Source organism: Pseudonaja textilis, chromosome 2 (genome assembly GCF_049901715.1).
Source record: "Pseudonaja textilis isolate UNSWEBS1 chromosome 2, rPseTex1.2, whole genome shotgun sequence".
In the NCBI taxonomy this organism is placed as follows: Eukaryota; Metazoa; Chordata; class Lepidosauria; order Squamata; family Elapidae; genus Pseudonaja; species Pseudonaja textilis.
In genome coordinates, this window is record NC_141991.1 from 175,904,783 (window position 1) to 175,918,730 (window position 13,948).

Consider the following 13,948-nt stretch of genomic DNA (forward strand, 5'->3'; position numbering starts at 1 on the left):
TCTAAAGATCAAGATTGTTAGAAGTAAAAGGAAGGACTATAAACTGGTTTTACTTGATCAAGGTTAAAATAGAAATGATGTTATTTCTGTTAAAATTCTATGGAAATTTGCTGATATCAGGACTAATATGACGAGGCTTTACATATTTGTTTATAGATAAGATATGGGATATGGTTAGAAGATATTATTGGCTATATTTTAAGAAAAAGTAAGTTACTAAAATTGTTTACATTGGTTATCATGAAGGGGGGAAGTCACACACACACACACACGTTATATACATCATCAGGCTTCTGTAGCCTGATGATGGCAGATGAGATTCTGCCGAAACGTTGCTACAACTTTAAAAGCACAACTACAATGACGTGGGAAAATACCCGAACAAAGCTGAATGCCATACATGTAAGTACCCGCGAAAACTTAAGAAAACATACGTACGTATGTATGTACGTACGTACGTACATACATACATACATATATATACATATACATATATTCCTTTTTCTTTGCTATATTCTTATTTTTCTTTCTTTCCAGAAGTTGGTTCAAATAAGGCTTTTCTGAAGAACATTTGGGGAAAATCTAGGGTGATGGCATTTGCAGATTCTTACTGCTCTATGTTTACTGTATTTTTAAATGGTTTTGTTGACCACTGAGAGTCCTTGAAAATTATGGCAATATAAAAATCAAGCCAATTAATCAACTGGAGAAAGGATTCCATAAATGGGATAAAAACACTGAAAAAGCTCTCAATAGATTTATTACTTGTCTTACATAAGGCAACGGGCAGCAGAAAACCTCCCAAGATAATCAAAACATACAGGCAAGTTGACATTTTTTTCAAATACATAGAGACTGTAAACTGATCAGGGCTTAATTCTAGCAATTCAAATGGTATTTGGACACAGAGAAGAACGTCTGAGTTTTTTTCCCCTAGTATCAGTGAAATCTTGTTGTAGTTGAATTTTTTTTTTAGTTTAGAAATGGAGTTCAAACATTTTTTACTCCGATGTTTTAAATAGCAGTAGCACTTAGACTTATATACCCCTTCACAGTCCTTTACAGCCCTCTCTAAGCGGTTTACAGAGTCAGCATATTGCCCCAAAGAATCTGGGTCCTCATTTTACTGACCTCAGAAGGATGGAATGATTATTTTAAAGTTTTTAAAAATGTTTTTGGCTTGTCTTATGGATATTTGTATGCCACCAAGGTCACAAATATTATTGGATGCATGCACCCACACATCTGAGGTTTCTCAAAAGCTCAATTTTTGATTAGGAACATTGAGTAAAAATATTTCTGTTTCTTCCTCAAAATATTGTTTTTAAATGTTGAAATGTTGTACATAAAAAATTACATCATGCCTGGCTTGGTTCTACAATTTGACTCAGTGTATCTTTGCTGCCACCTTGAGGTCAATTAAGACATTTATAGCAAATGTTATTATATAGCAAACACATAGTCTTTTTTGAAAGTGAAATATTTTAGAAATATGGTTGAAAATTCTAAATATGTAGGATGCGTATAGAAACAGACATACACTGTAGACAATTATCTCATGGCCAGTCAGCAGTATGGCCTTCTACAGAATTAGAAATTATAATTCCTTTACAAGCAATAGTCTTCTAAAGCAAGGGTTGGACTTCAGGGACCACCAAACTCATAATTTTAAATAGCGCAGACCACTAATATAAATTTTGACTGAAGGTGGCTTGCTGACATTGGTGGGAAAGTCGGTCCCATATTGCAGAGCTGCAGTAGTCACAGGACTGGCCCTTTGGTCATCCCGGAGCAGCTGCTCCTCCACCTGGGCAGAGGTGGTATTCAGCAGGTTCTGACCAGTCTGGAAAACCAGTAGTGGAAATTTTGAGTAGTTCGGAGAACTGGCAAATCCCACCTCTGACTAGAGATTGCACAGTATCCTTCCCCTGCCACGCCCACCAAGTCACACCCACAGAACTGGTAGTAAAAAAAATTGAATCCCACCACTGCACCCGGGTGCGCCGGCCTGCCATGGACTAGAGGAGCTGCTCCGGATAGGATGACCAAAGGGCCAGTCTTGTGGCTACTGCAGCTCTGGAATATGGGACCGGCTTGTGGTGTGGGATTGGAAATCTCCGCTGTAGGGGGTGCACGTGTAATGTGCAAATTTGCGGTTGGTGAAATGTGCAAAAAGCAGTGCAGCCCTCGCCGGCCAGGATGAGGTAATGGTGCTATTCCGGCAAGACGGGGGCAGCGGCACAGACAGGCTGAAGCAGCGATGGAGATGGCTGGAAGGTGTGGGAGCGAAGGCAGAATGCTGATGTCGCACAAACGCAAGTAGCTTAATAGACTGATTACTCATTAATAGACCGATCCTTAGATACTCTCTGGAGGAGGACAGAACGGAAAATCTCCTACAATTGTTCTGAATGGCAGTTCCTTTCGAGGAGACCCTAAAACCATTGTTTTATGGCAGGGGTGTCAAACTGGCGGCCTGCAGGCCAGATGCGTCATGTGCAGGCCATACTCACCCCAGCTCTGTGAAGGGGAAAAACATTGTGATATGTCACATGACAGCAACGTAACATTGCGAGTTTGACACCTGTGTTTTATGGTCTCCTGTGGGATTGAGCACCAGGAACTGAAGGAGTTGACATTGTTGCCAGAACATTGGAGTCTTTCATAAGGACATGAGGCCAGTCAAACTAATTTTTTAAATCACATTTGGAAATGTTCAATTTAATCAGTTTAAGAAGTTTTAAACAAAGGCATAATAATTTTAAATAATATATAATTGGCAGAAATAAAAAAAAAGGATTTTATCAGAATAACAGATTTAACAGATAATCAGAGTTGGCAGGGACCTTGTAGGTCATCTAGTCCACCACCCCCTGCCCAAGCGGGAGACCCTACACCAGAGTTGGAAGGAACCTTGGAAGTCGTCTAATCCAGTGGTCCCTAACCTTTTGGCTGCACGGACTGGTGGTGGTGGTGGCGGCGCATGGGGGGGTTGGGGGCAGTGACGGAAGTGATGGGTTTGTACGCACAACCTCATCCCACGCATGTGCAAATGAAGCTTTGGGCACTTGCTCACGGCTTGCGTGGACCAGTTCCCAACAGGCTGCAGTCCAGTACTGGGCCATGGCCTGGGGTTGAGGACCCCTGCTCTAGTCCAGCCCCTGCTCAAGCAGGAAACTCTATACCATTTCAGACAAATGGCTGCCCAATCGCTTCCACTGGTGGAGTACCACAACTTCAAGCCATTCCATTGATTAATTATTCTTTCAGGAAATTTCTCCTTCGTTCTAAGTTGTCTGGAAACTACTCAAGGAGAGAACCAACCTAGGATTTTGATTTAAGGAAGTTTTAAATGGATTGGGAGACCAGAGAGATTTGGAACATTGATTATTTTTGCTGTAAGATTTGAAAAACAAGTACATAATTAAATAATATACTTGGTGGCAAATGACTGAAATTAACTAAATCCATAGGACTGAGATTTGAAGAAGGCTGCAAATGGATACTAGAGGGAGCTAAAGCACAAAGTAGAATAGAGTTAAAAATGGCTAAGCCAGCTATAACTTTTTCTTATCGTAAAAGAGTTGTGGATAACTGGCCTGAGATATTAATAAAAATATATTTCAGGAAGGATACAGATAAAAGTTTAAATAGATAAAACTTTTAGAAGATTATGAGAAAAGAAACTTAAAATCTTTTATCAGAACATAACAGAGTTTGGAAGCGTGGAAGAGAATAATACTGAGATTACCAAAACGGGAATACAGAAGACAAATCAAAGTCACGTGACGGTCCACGGCTGTTTTAACTCGAGGACTATCTGTATGATTATTAAAAACTTCAATAAAAAAGAAATAATGGTTATAATGTAACATATATTCCAGAAGCGACTTTCCCGACTTGTTAAATTTTAACAGATCTATCTCATGAATTTGAACATTTTTTTGGGGGGGGGAAATAATATCCAGAATTCAGTTTTGGGATACTTTAAAGTAAAACATCTACTATCTATTAGTAAAAAGTAACATACGTTTGCACGAAGGTGTTGGGTGGCTCCATACTCCGGCTTCGGTGCATTCCGCAATTGGTTCGCCTTCCAAACTGTAACCCCTATTGCAGTAATATGCAGTTCTGCTGCCAACTATATTGTTTTCAGAGACGACGTTTCCATTCTCAATCAATTCTGGATCTTCACATCTGGTTTCTAAAAAGCAGGGTATTATAGTTAAGGTATCTCTTCTCCGTTCAATCACTAATAATGCAGGTAGTCCTCGATTTATCACAGTTCGTTTAGTGACCGTTTAAAGTTACAAAGTTGGTAAAAAAAGTGAGTTATGACCATTTCCTCACAGTTCCAACTGTTGTAGAATCCCCATAGGTCACATGACTAAAATTCAGTGCTCGATATTTAGGATGGTTGCCGTGTCCCGGAGGTCATGTGATCACCTTTGGGGATCTTCTGACAAGCAAAGTCAATGCGGAAGCCAGATTCACTTAACAACCTTATCATTAACTTAACAACGGCCATGATAAATAACAACTGTGGCAAGAACGATTGTAAAACGGGGCAAAATTCACTTAATAAACGTCTCACTTAGCAACAGAAATTGTGGTTGTAAGTCGAGGACTACCTGTAACCAAGAGAATCTTCTTTGGGGGGTAATATGAATAAATTTATAGTTATGAAATAGGGACATATAGATTGATAAGATGGAAAACAGAATTGCTATTTTTTGATAATGGAATCTAATGCTCTTCTTCTTTATGCATAGAGATAATTGTGGAATAAGCTTATTAAATGTATTGAAATATTTTTAGGATTGGAATGTTGGCTTTCTTTTTGATTTTAACATGAACAGAATAATTAATGGAATATGTGTATTAAATATACTGAAATAAATGAAATGATATAGGAGGAGAGCTGAAATGGAATTAACCTTAGGGTTTAGGATTGTTTTATTGTTTGAATGAGTAGATTAATATGTCCTTCTCTTTTGAAAAAATTAATGAAATTAAAAAGGGGAAAAGCCATGCAGAATCTGATTTATATATGCTATGTAGTTTTAAAGGGATTATCAAGTTTAATGTTTTAGGTAATAATGCTAAATGTTTAATGGGATTTAAAAGGAGTGAAAATTAATGAATACGTAACTTAGAGGTGGCACACTTATATTGATATTTCAGGGGAGAAATCAATTTACAGAAGAAGTGTTTTTTAACTAGAATCTAAGATGAAATATACAAATGTGACAGTTAAAAGTACTAAAGTATATTAATTATGAAGTTAACATAAGTGAATTAAATAATGAGATAAGTATTTGGAATAATACAATAAAATAGAAAATGTATAAAAGCATTGATAAGAAACTGGATAGAAAAACTGAATATGTAACTATAGTCATATTTGTATGTATATGTGAAACCTGGAATCATGCTGTTCACTAAAAAAAGATGTCAAAATGTGGAAAACTGAATAAACCTTGTTTTAAAAAAAGAGAATCTTCTGGATGAATTTTCATTGTCTAAAAAGGATTTGAAGACCTACAACTACTTTTGATGTGGAATTCTGAGGCATTACTACATATACCTTGGAGTTGGAGTAAGAGGTGGTGTATTAAATTTAGCCTATTGGCTCGGAATAGATTCCAGCCACAACAAATCTGGAAGAATCACAAGCCCCAAATGATCACCTTCACATGTTGGAAGGGGTTGACTCCAAGATCCATTGGCTAAGCAGGTGATGTTCTCAGGTCCACGTAAGTGATATCCGAAATTGCATACAAAATATATATTACTTTTGTACATATTTTCTGTGGCTATGGAAAATGCATTTGCTACTGTTGGAGGGGCTTCACATCTTATGCCTACAAAACAAACAAAACAAAACAAACCAATCCTTATGCCTGTAATTTATGATTTATTCTATTTCTTCTTGGGCTGTATGCTTAGGACATCATTTTTTGCCAACGTGCATGGATTATTACTTACTCACACATGTCGGAGCTAATGGCACCCACTTCTTGTTAACATTACAGATCCTTTGAGTTGGCCCCTGTAACTTATATCCCTGATTACAACTGTAGAGAACTTCATCTCCAAGTAAAAAGCCTATTTCTGAAGGTGAACATATAGATTATTTTGCTGGCAAGAGCGGGATAGTGACTGATTCATCCAAAAGGGTTTTGCAGAGGTCTAGAGGTAGCCCTGGCTTAACAAACATAATAGGGACCCACACTCCATTGCTAAGTGATGCAGACATTAAGTGAAATACTATGGGACTGCGATGAACTCACAGTGTTGCTTCCCATTTGTTCACTGAGTCATTCCAAGTCATTAAGCAAGACATAACCCCGACTTACAATTTTGCTGCCATTTTCTCCACCGATTCTACTAATCGGAAGCTATTTATGAAGCCTGAAAATTGAAACCACTTGTTCTGACCCAAACCCTTTTCCAATAAGACAAACAATAACTAAAGGGAACAGAAACCTTTTAATGAGTCTTACGAATCCCCGATTAAAAGGCTGCTGCAAACTAATTAACTTTGATAAGCACAAACCTTGCCAAAACTGTGCAAGACTGCCAAGAATCACAGATAAGAAATATTTCACAACACAAGAGTCTTCAAATACCAACTGTAATGTCCATGAGGATGAGTTTCAAAACGTCTTTGCTTCCTGCAAAGTGCATTCATTCACAGCTGGCTTTTATCTTCTTGAAGGAGGGGCCATTACCTTGCAGCCTTACTCCCGAGTCACCCATGCTGTTGCAGCTACTCTTTCCTGCGAGCAATCCTGCGTGCACATGCACTTGGCACAGGCTCCTTGGGAACCTCCTCATTGCTGCTTCCAGCCCCCACAATCTTCCTAATGGTCCTGGCCCCTCATCTGAGTCCTCGCTCTGTTCAGCTGTCCGCACCTGCTGCCGGCTAACCACAACACCACTTGAATGCAGGTCACTGTGATCATCCTAAACAGATAATGGTTGTGAAGTGCACTAATCTCAATCAAATTTGTTGATGCTGTTGTAAATTTGAATGGTTACTAAATAGGGCAGTTGTTAAGTAAGAACTACCTGTAATTACTAAAATCATAAGCAATATATACATTGGATTTGATAGAGGACAGTATAACAGAACTCTTTCCAAATGTATGTCCTTGTTCAATAGGAAATATTGGTGCTAATTTTTTTTCCTAGTGGCGCAGTGGTTGGAATACAATATTGCAGGCAAACTCTGCCCACAGTCTGGAGTTTGATCCTGACCAGCTCAAGGTTGACACAGCCTTCCATCCTCTGAGGCTGATATAATGATGATCCAGATTGTTGGGGCAATATGCTGTCTCTATAAACTGCCTAGAGAGGGCCGCACAGCACTACGAAGTGGTCTATGGCTATTGCTTTGCCACAGGCAAAAAGTTCTATATGCAAGTCTTCGTATTTTGTGATTTTTCTCCAATTCTTTCTCTTCTATTATTATTATTATTAGAGTTTATTGCACAGTGAGCCAGATGTTTAAACCAGATTTGGCATTTTTATCTGTCTAGCTTTATTATTATTACATTATCCTCATATAAATAAGTGATATTTTAAATACTGTTAAACATTGTTTAGCTTCCGCAGGCAAAATAAAAAAAATATATAGAATGTCTTTCTATCTTTTTTAAAATCACATTCAATCTAAGCCTGAGAGGAAATAAATGAATCCATCACTTACTTTTACATACTGGTGTTACTCCACTCCATAATTTATCTCCATGACAGATGCGTTCTGCATTACCCTATCAGACAAGAGAATGGTTCAAGAAACACCATGATATATCCATCATTTTGTCATACCCTCACAATCTTTAAAAAACAGATACGCCTTTGGTTTACATTCTGCATGATTTAATGAAGAGGAGAAGCCAACATTTGATAATAGGATATCCATTTTTCTCTTAGCTGTTATTTAGCAATAACTTGATCTTTTCTCTCCTGAATCCACCATCATAATAAATAAAAACCAGATTTAAAGGATAAATACAAGCTAAACCTTTGTTGCTTTATTGAAGCATTGGGGGTAGGATTTTTTTATTTGTGTTGGAAAAAAACAATGTCCATTGCTATATTACTTTAAAAAAATATAACGCAACGATAATTTTATTACTGTTTTTTTTTTTAGACTACTCAGCACTTTGCTGGTCCTTGGATAGAAATGTGAGGAAAACATTGTAATAAATGATGGAATCGCATGTACATGAGAAATACAATTCCCTTAAGATAAACCTGATCTTCATTCTTACTATGGTATTTTCTTAATTTCTTTTATTGAAAAAAGGGCTGGATGATCACAAGTAAGTGTGACAAATTTCCAAATGAAATGTAACTATTTCCTATTTCTAGTAGGCTATTTTTAAAAACATGTTTTAATTTTAGATGTTGCTGAAGTAGATGCTGAAATACTAAGAATTTGATAACCTCCACTGCTCATACTGAAAGCCTTCATGCGAGAGCTGCTTTGGCAGAATTAATCAGTAGATTTGTATACAATAATACTGATGTAATACCATTCAGTCAACTATGCAACAGGAAAGTAACAATGGGTTGTTCCTTTTTTGGTTAAAAAATGGATCCTTCCCTCACTAACATCCATGATTCTTGTGTTTACTAGTCACATAATCTCTATTTTGCTCACTTTAAGATGCACAATGATTTCATTTAATAAAACAAATCAATGAAAATTAAGGAATGACCAATATCTGGAAACACAATGCAAAATACAGGACCACATTCTTATATTTTATGATCACGGCTAAACTCTTTCTTGTGTCTCTCTTTCCCCCCAAACTTCTGAACCCAAGCAAGCAATGTCTGAGCATTTTAAACACTGTTCTCCTGAAGAAGTTGCCTTCATGTTAACTGTAAATGCAGTGCAGTTTTTATTTTTGCATTTTGTTTCTTTTAACATGGGTTGATCTTTTTCTTTAGCAAGACAAGCAGCAAGTAAAGGCTAAATGCATCCTTCACAAGCCTGTAACAAAACTGTATTTTATTTTCAGACTTTTTACCCAAGAACGGAAGAAGCTGTTCTAAGAAAAAATGATTATAGTGAAAAAGCTTTATGAATTAACTTTCTCCTGATCTAAAACTAATGTGATATTGCATGGATGATACACAAAGGAACAGGCTATAGAAAATATTCCATAGACTTACCTCTAATTCAAAACCCAAGTCACATTTATAAAGGACAATATCTTTGTAATTGTATTGGTTGCCAATCACAACCCCGTGTTCCGGAGCTTCAGGTTTTCCACAGGAGACCGGAGTGCAGGTCTCATTTGAAAATAATGGTGCCCAGGTCCCATTATGCTGAAAGAAAAGGAAAGTATCTTTGGCTTTGCTAATCAATGAAAATAATTACAAACAAGTTAAATTATACATAAAAGAGCCTGTTTAGTGTAGAGATTACAACCATTAAAATCACAAGTTCTGATTCTTCCCTAGGCATGAAAATCAGTTGGCTAATTTTGACCGTTATACTCAATCCAATTTCTAAAGTTGGTACTGAGGAGAAAATAGAAGACAGGGGCCCATGTTTACCTCAACTTGTACAAAATAAAAAGTAAATGTTTCCCTGTCCAGTCCTATCTGACTCTAAGGGGCAGTGCTTATCTCTGTTTCTTGGCTAAGGGAGCTAGTGTTGGCCGAAGATGCTTCTATGGTCATGTGGTCAGCATGACTATATGCTAAGGTACACAGAACACTGTTACCTTTCCGCCAAAATGGTACCTATTTATCTACTCACATTTGCATGCTTTCCAACTGCTAGGTGGGCAGGAGCTGGGGCAAGGAACAGGAAGTCACCTTGTCATGTGGCACTCGGGGCTTGAACCCACTCTATCAGCTTTCCAGTTGACAAGCTTAGCGTGACAGACTCTCACTGTTGATATATGGCTATAAGACAGGGCTTTTTACAACCAAAGCAAAACAGATCAGAGGGGAAAATATATTTACCTGGCATGTGGAGGTGCTGGTACCCATCAAAAGATAGCCTTCTGGACATGATAAGGTAATGCTTTTATTCACAGAAAATTCAGTACCAGAAATAATAACATTGGTTATATTTTGTGGCATGGGACATTTTCTGGGGCAACAGGAAATAGTGTTAGGGAACCAATGCCCATCTTCCTGACAGGTGCATATATCCACTTCTGTCTCTATCATATAACCCTCCAGACATCTGAAACAAGGTAAACTTTTGTCACCCATAAGAATTGTTGTACATTCCACATTAATCATTCTTCCCCTTTAGTTATTTGCCCTGAAATGCATCAACTGGCAATTTCAATTAAAAAAAAACCAACTTCACGGACCTATTCCTGCAAATGTTTGTTTGGTGGAAGAACAAGCTTAATAATAGTCACCAAAAAATAATAATTAATATGACTGATAACTGTTAACATATTGACTACATCATTCATAAAGACTTTCATCTTTTCGCTGGACTGAGTATTGCTAACCTTCCTGCTTCAGATAGTGCTCTGCAGAATTGCACCTTATTGATTCAAAAGCTAATTACTGCAATGCAATTGAGGATAACCTACTTGGGATGTATAATTCCTGATTAATGGTGGGGAACTCCTGGCAGTGCAATTCAGAAATTATTTTGTATTCATAAGCTTTATTAGAGAACTCTAGATCTCTGTGAAACTCTTAGCCAGACTTCCTTCCTTTCCTTCCTTCCAATGTGAAACTATTAACACTTCTTACCTGTATTGAACTTTACTTCCATAGTCTTGAGATTCTCCAAAAGCAATCGCATGAGGCACAGTAGGTGGTGGTCCACAGGTCAGTAATGTGCAGTTTGGGTATGGCCTACTCCAGACTCCGTTTTCTGTACAGGTCAATTCCGAGCTTCCTTGCATCACATAACCCATCTCACAATTATAAATTATGGTATTTTGATCCACTGAACTGCCTCCGTTGATAAACGCATAGGGAATCACAGGGGGAGGACCACAGGAAATTAGCCCACAATGTGGAAAGCCAGAACTCCATCTGCCAATAGCTTCACATGTGATTTCTGAAGGTCCTAGCAGTTTGAAACCTTCTAGACATTGAAATTCTATCTTCTTGCCGCAGCTAAAGTGATTACCTATAACTATCCCATTCTGAATGGTGGGTATAGGGCACTCACAAAGCAGGCAAGAAGAGGGTCTTCCACTCCATAAACCATTTGACTGACATTGCCTCACTGGGTTACCTTGCAACTCATAACCAGGGAAGCAAACATACTCTATGTATTCCCCAAAACTAAAGGCAGAACCATTTAGGAACCCATGAGAGATGTCCTCAGGAGGCCCACAGTTGACAGGTTCACAGAATGGAGGTTCTTTATCCCACGTTCCATTAGCCTGGCAGGTACGAGAGACTGTGCCGCGTAATATATACCCTTCATCACAGAAAACCGTAATGGTCTTTCCAACGCCGAATTCTGAGCCAATTATCTGGCCATGAACAAGTTTCACTGGTTCAGAACACTGGACTGGCCTGCACACTGGAGCGTTCCCGCTCCAGTATCCATCTGCAAGACAAACTCTCTTCCGGTCCCCTTTCAACAGGAAACCTTCTTTGCAGCTGTATTCAATATAGTTTTGGAAAGTGTATTCTTCTCCACTCACTTCACCGTTCTCTAAATAGGGAACTTGTCCACAGGAAATGGGAACGCAGAGTGGATCATTTCCATCCCATGTTTGATCAGACTGGCAGGTTCTCCTAGCTAAACCACTTAGCTGAAACCCATGATCACAATCATATTGGACCACACTACCATATGTGTAAGATTGTCCTTTTACTATGCCATTCATGGGTCTGCTGGGCATTGCACATGATATTATCTCGCAGGTTGGTGCTGAATCACTCCACTGCCTTCCAGACGTACAGTGTCTTGTATCTGATCCAATCAGCTTGTACCCTGGGTTACAAGTATATTTCACTGTACTACCAACAGTGTTCTCCGTAAAATGTACAAAGCCATTTTCTGGGAACAGTGGTAATTCACATTGAATGGAAATACAGGCAGGAGCACTACCGTTCCACATTCCATCTTCTTGGCAAGCTAGCACGGAATTTCCTAAGAGTTCATAGCCCGAATAGCAACTATACAACACTGTAGTCCCATATAAATAGCCGGAGAGTGGTAAACTATTAATGGCTTTTGAGGAATATTGTGTCTCTTTTCGAGATAAATGAGATTGGCTTTCCTTAAGGAAACTCTCATCAAATACATCTTCTTGGCCAAAATGTTTTTCTTCACTGCTGATGGTTACATATCCCCCAAAGTCTATATGGGGAGGAAGGCCACAGTCTGTTGGTAGACAAACTGGACTAACACTGGACCATCCTGTTTCCTCACAGATCTGCATAGCAAGACCAGAAAGCTGGAATCCTGGAATACAGCTGTATATAACCATGGCACCATAGCTGTAATCTGCACCTTCTACAAACCCATTCTCAATAGGCTGAGGAGGATCGCAATTAATTGCTCTACAAAATGGAGCCTTTGTATCCCACTCCCTTGTTTCCAGGCAGGTTAGGACTCTCCGTCCCTCAAGCCGGAATCCTCTGTCACATGAATAGGTAACTGTGTGTGTGTAGTGTAGATCAACGTATGAATACCGGCCATTCTTAATCTCCCTGGGTTTGGAGCACTCAATGGGTTTGCAAGAAGGCTCTCCTCCAAGCCAACTTCCGTCTTCTCCACAAAGAATTGTGGTGTTTCCCATTAATTCAAAACCTGGTTTACAACTATACAGTGCCGTGCTGAGATAGGTGAGGCCTTGCACATCTACAATACCATTTTGAATTTCCTCTGGCTGTGGGCATTCCACAGGAATGCATTCTGGAAGTGGAGAACTCCATGTACCATCTGCTTGGCAAGTAATGGTAGACGTTCCCTTGAGCAAAAACCCATCCATACATGTGTAGCTCACTGTGCTACCAAAATGCAGAGAAGACACCACAGGGTCCCCAAAAGGAATATAAGGAGGTCTACGACAGAGTACCATTTTGCAGACAGGAAAAGAGTCATTCCACTGTTGGGATGACAAACATCTCAGGATGGAAGCACCATGCAAAATAAGACCTTCTCTGCATGACAACTGCACTATCCCTACTTGATCAGCCATCTCCTTCAAGACAAGTTGATTCTCTGTTAATGGTGGCTCTGGACACTTAGTTGGGATGCATTGTGGGCTCTGCTTTTTGTTCCACCTTCCTGATTTCTGACAGGTCCAAGAAACATCTCCAATCAATTCATAGCCTTCAACACAGAAAAAACTGACTTTGGCTCCCACTTCAAATTTTTTCCCCTTGCTGAATCCGTGCTGGAAGGTAGGTGGCTCTCCACAATTGAGGATCACACAAGAAGGTTGTGCTTCACTGTGCCACTGACGATTTGACTGGCAAAATAACTTTGAACTTCCGATCAACTGGTAACCTTCATTACATTGGTATGTCACTTCACTTCCAAAGGAACGTCCTGTCATATTCTGTAAAATGGATGAAACAAACGTTATAGCTGAATGATATACCATCAAAATCTTAACAATCTGATTTTATGGAACAATAGCTAACTTATCTCTCACTTAAAAAAAAAAATAGCAGAATGTAGGCTTTCTGCACCCAATTTATGAAATGTTAGTTTACAAAGTTTTGACAGACATGAAATATGTATCTATATCTAAAATGTGTCTCTGTGTATGTATATGCATGTGTATACAGATTTAATTCCCTCTCAGTGCTTTTGCAGAACAATCAAATATTTCTGGCACTACTGCAAATCTTCCTGCTTACCTGCTGAAAAGCTTCCCAGATTTGGAAGTATCAGTGCCATAAATATTGCAGGTATCCTATGGCACCAAGTTTCTGATTTTGCCTTACATCCCCATAACTCCAAAAATTAGCTCAC

General features: G+C 38.8%; 1 protein-coding gene across 1 annotated transcript in view; it reads right to left on the bottom strand.

Annotated features, from left to right (window-relative positions):
* The window catches only part of SVEP1 (sushi, von Willebrand factor type A, EGF and pentraxin domain containing 1), a 129,856-nt gene that overhangs the window by 12,067 nt on the left and 103,841 nt on the right, over positions 1-13,948 (bottom strand). The window contains exons 38-43 of the mRNA XM_087926537.1: positions 10,750-13,529; positions 9,994-10,219; positions 9,193-9,348; positions 7,715-7,778; positions 5,691-5,864; positions 4,031-4,204 (exon numbers count right to left, since the gene is read on the bottom strand). Coding sequence (XP_087782663.1) covers positions 4,031-4,204; positions 5,691-5,864; positions 7,715-7,778; positions 9,193-9,348; positions 9,994-10,219; positions 10,750-13,529 — 3,574 coding nt within the window. The remainder of the gene's footprint in view (positions 1-4,030; positions 4,205-5,690; positions 5,865-7,714; positions 7,779-9,192; positions 9,349-9,993; positions 10,220-10,749; positions 13,530-13,948) is intronic.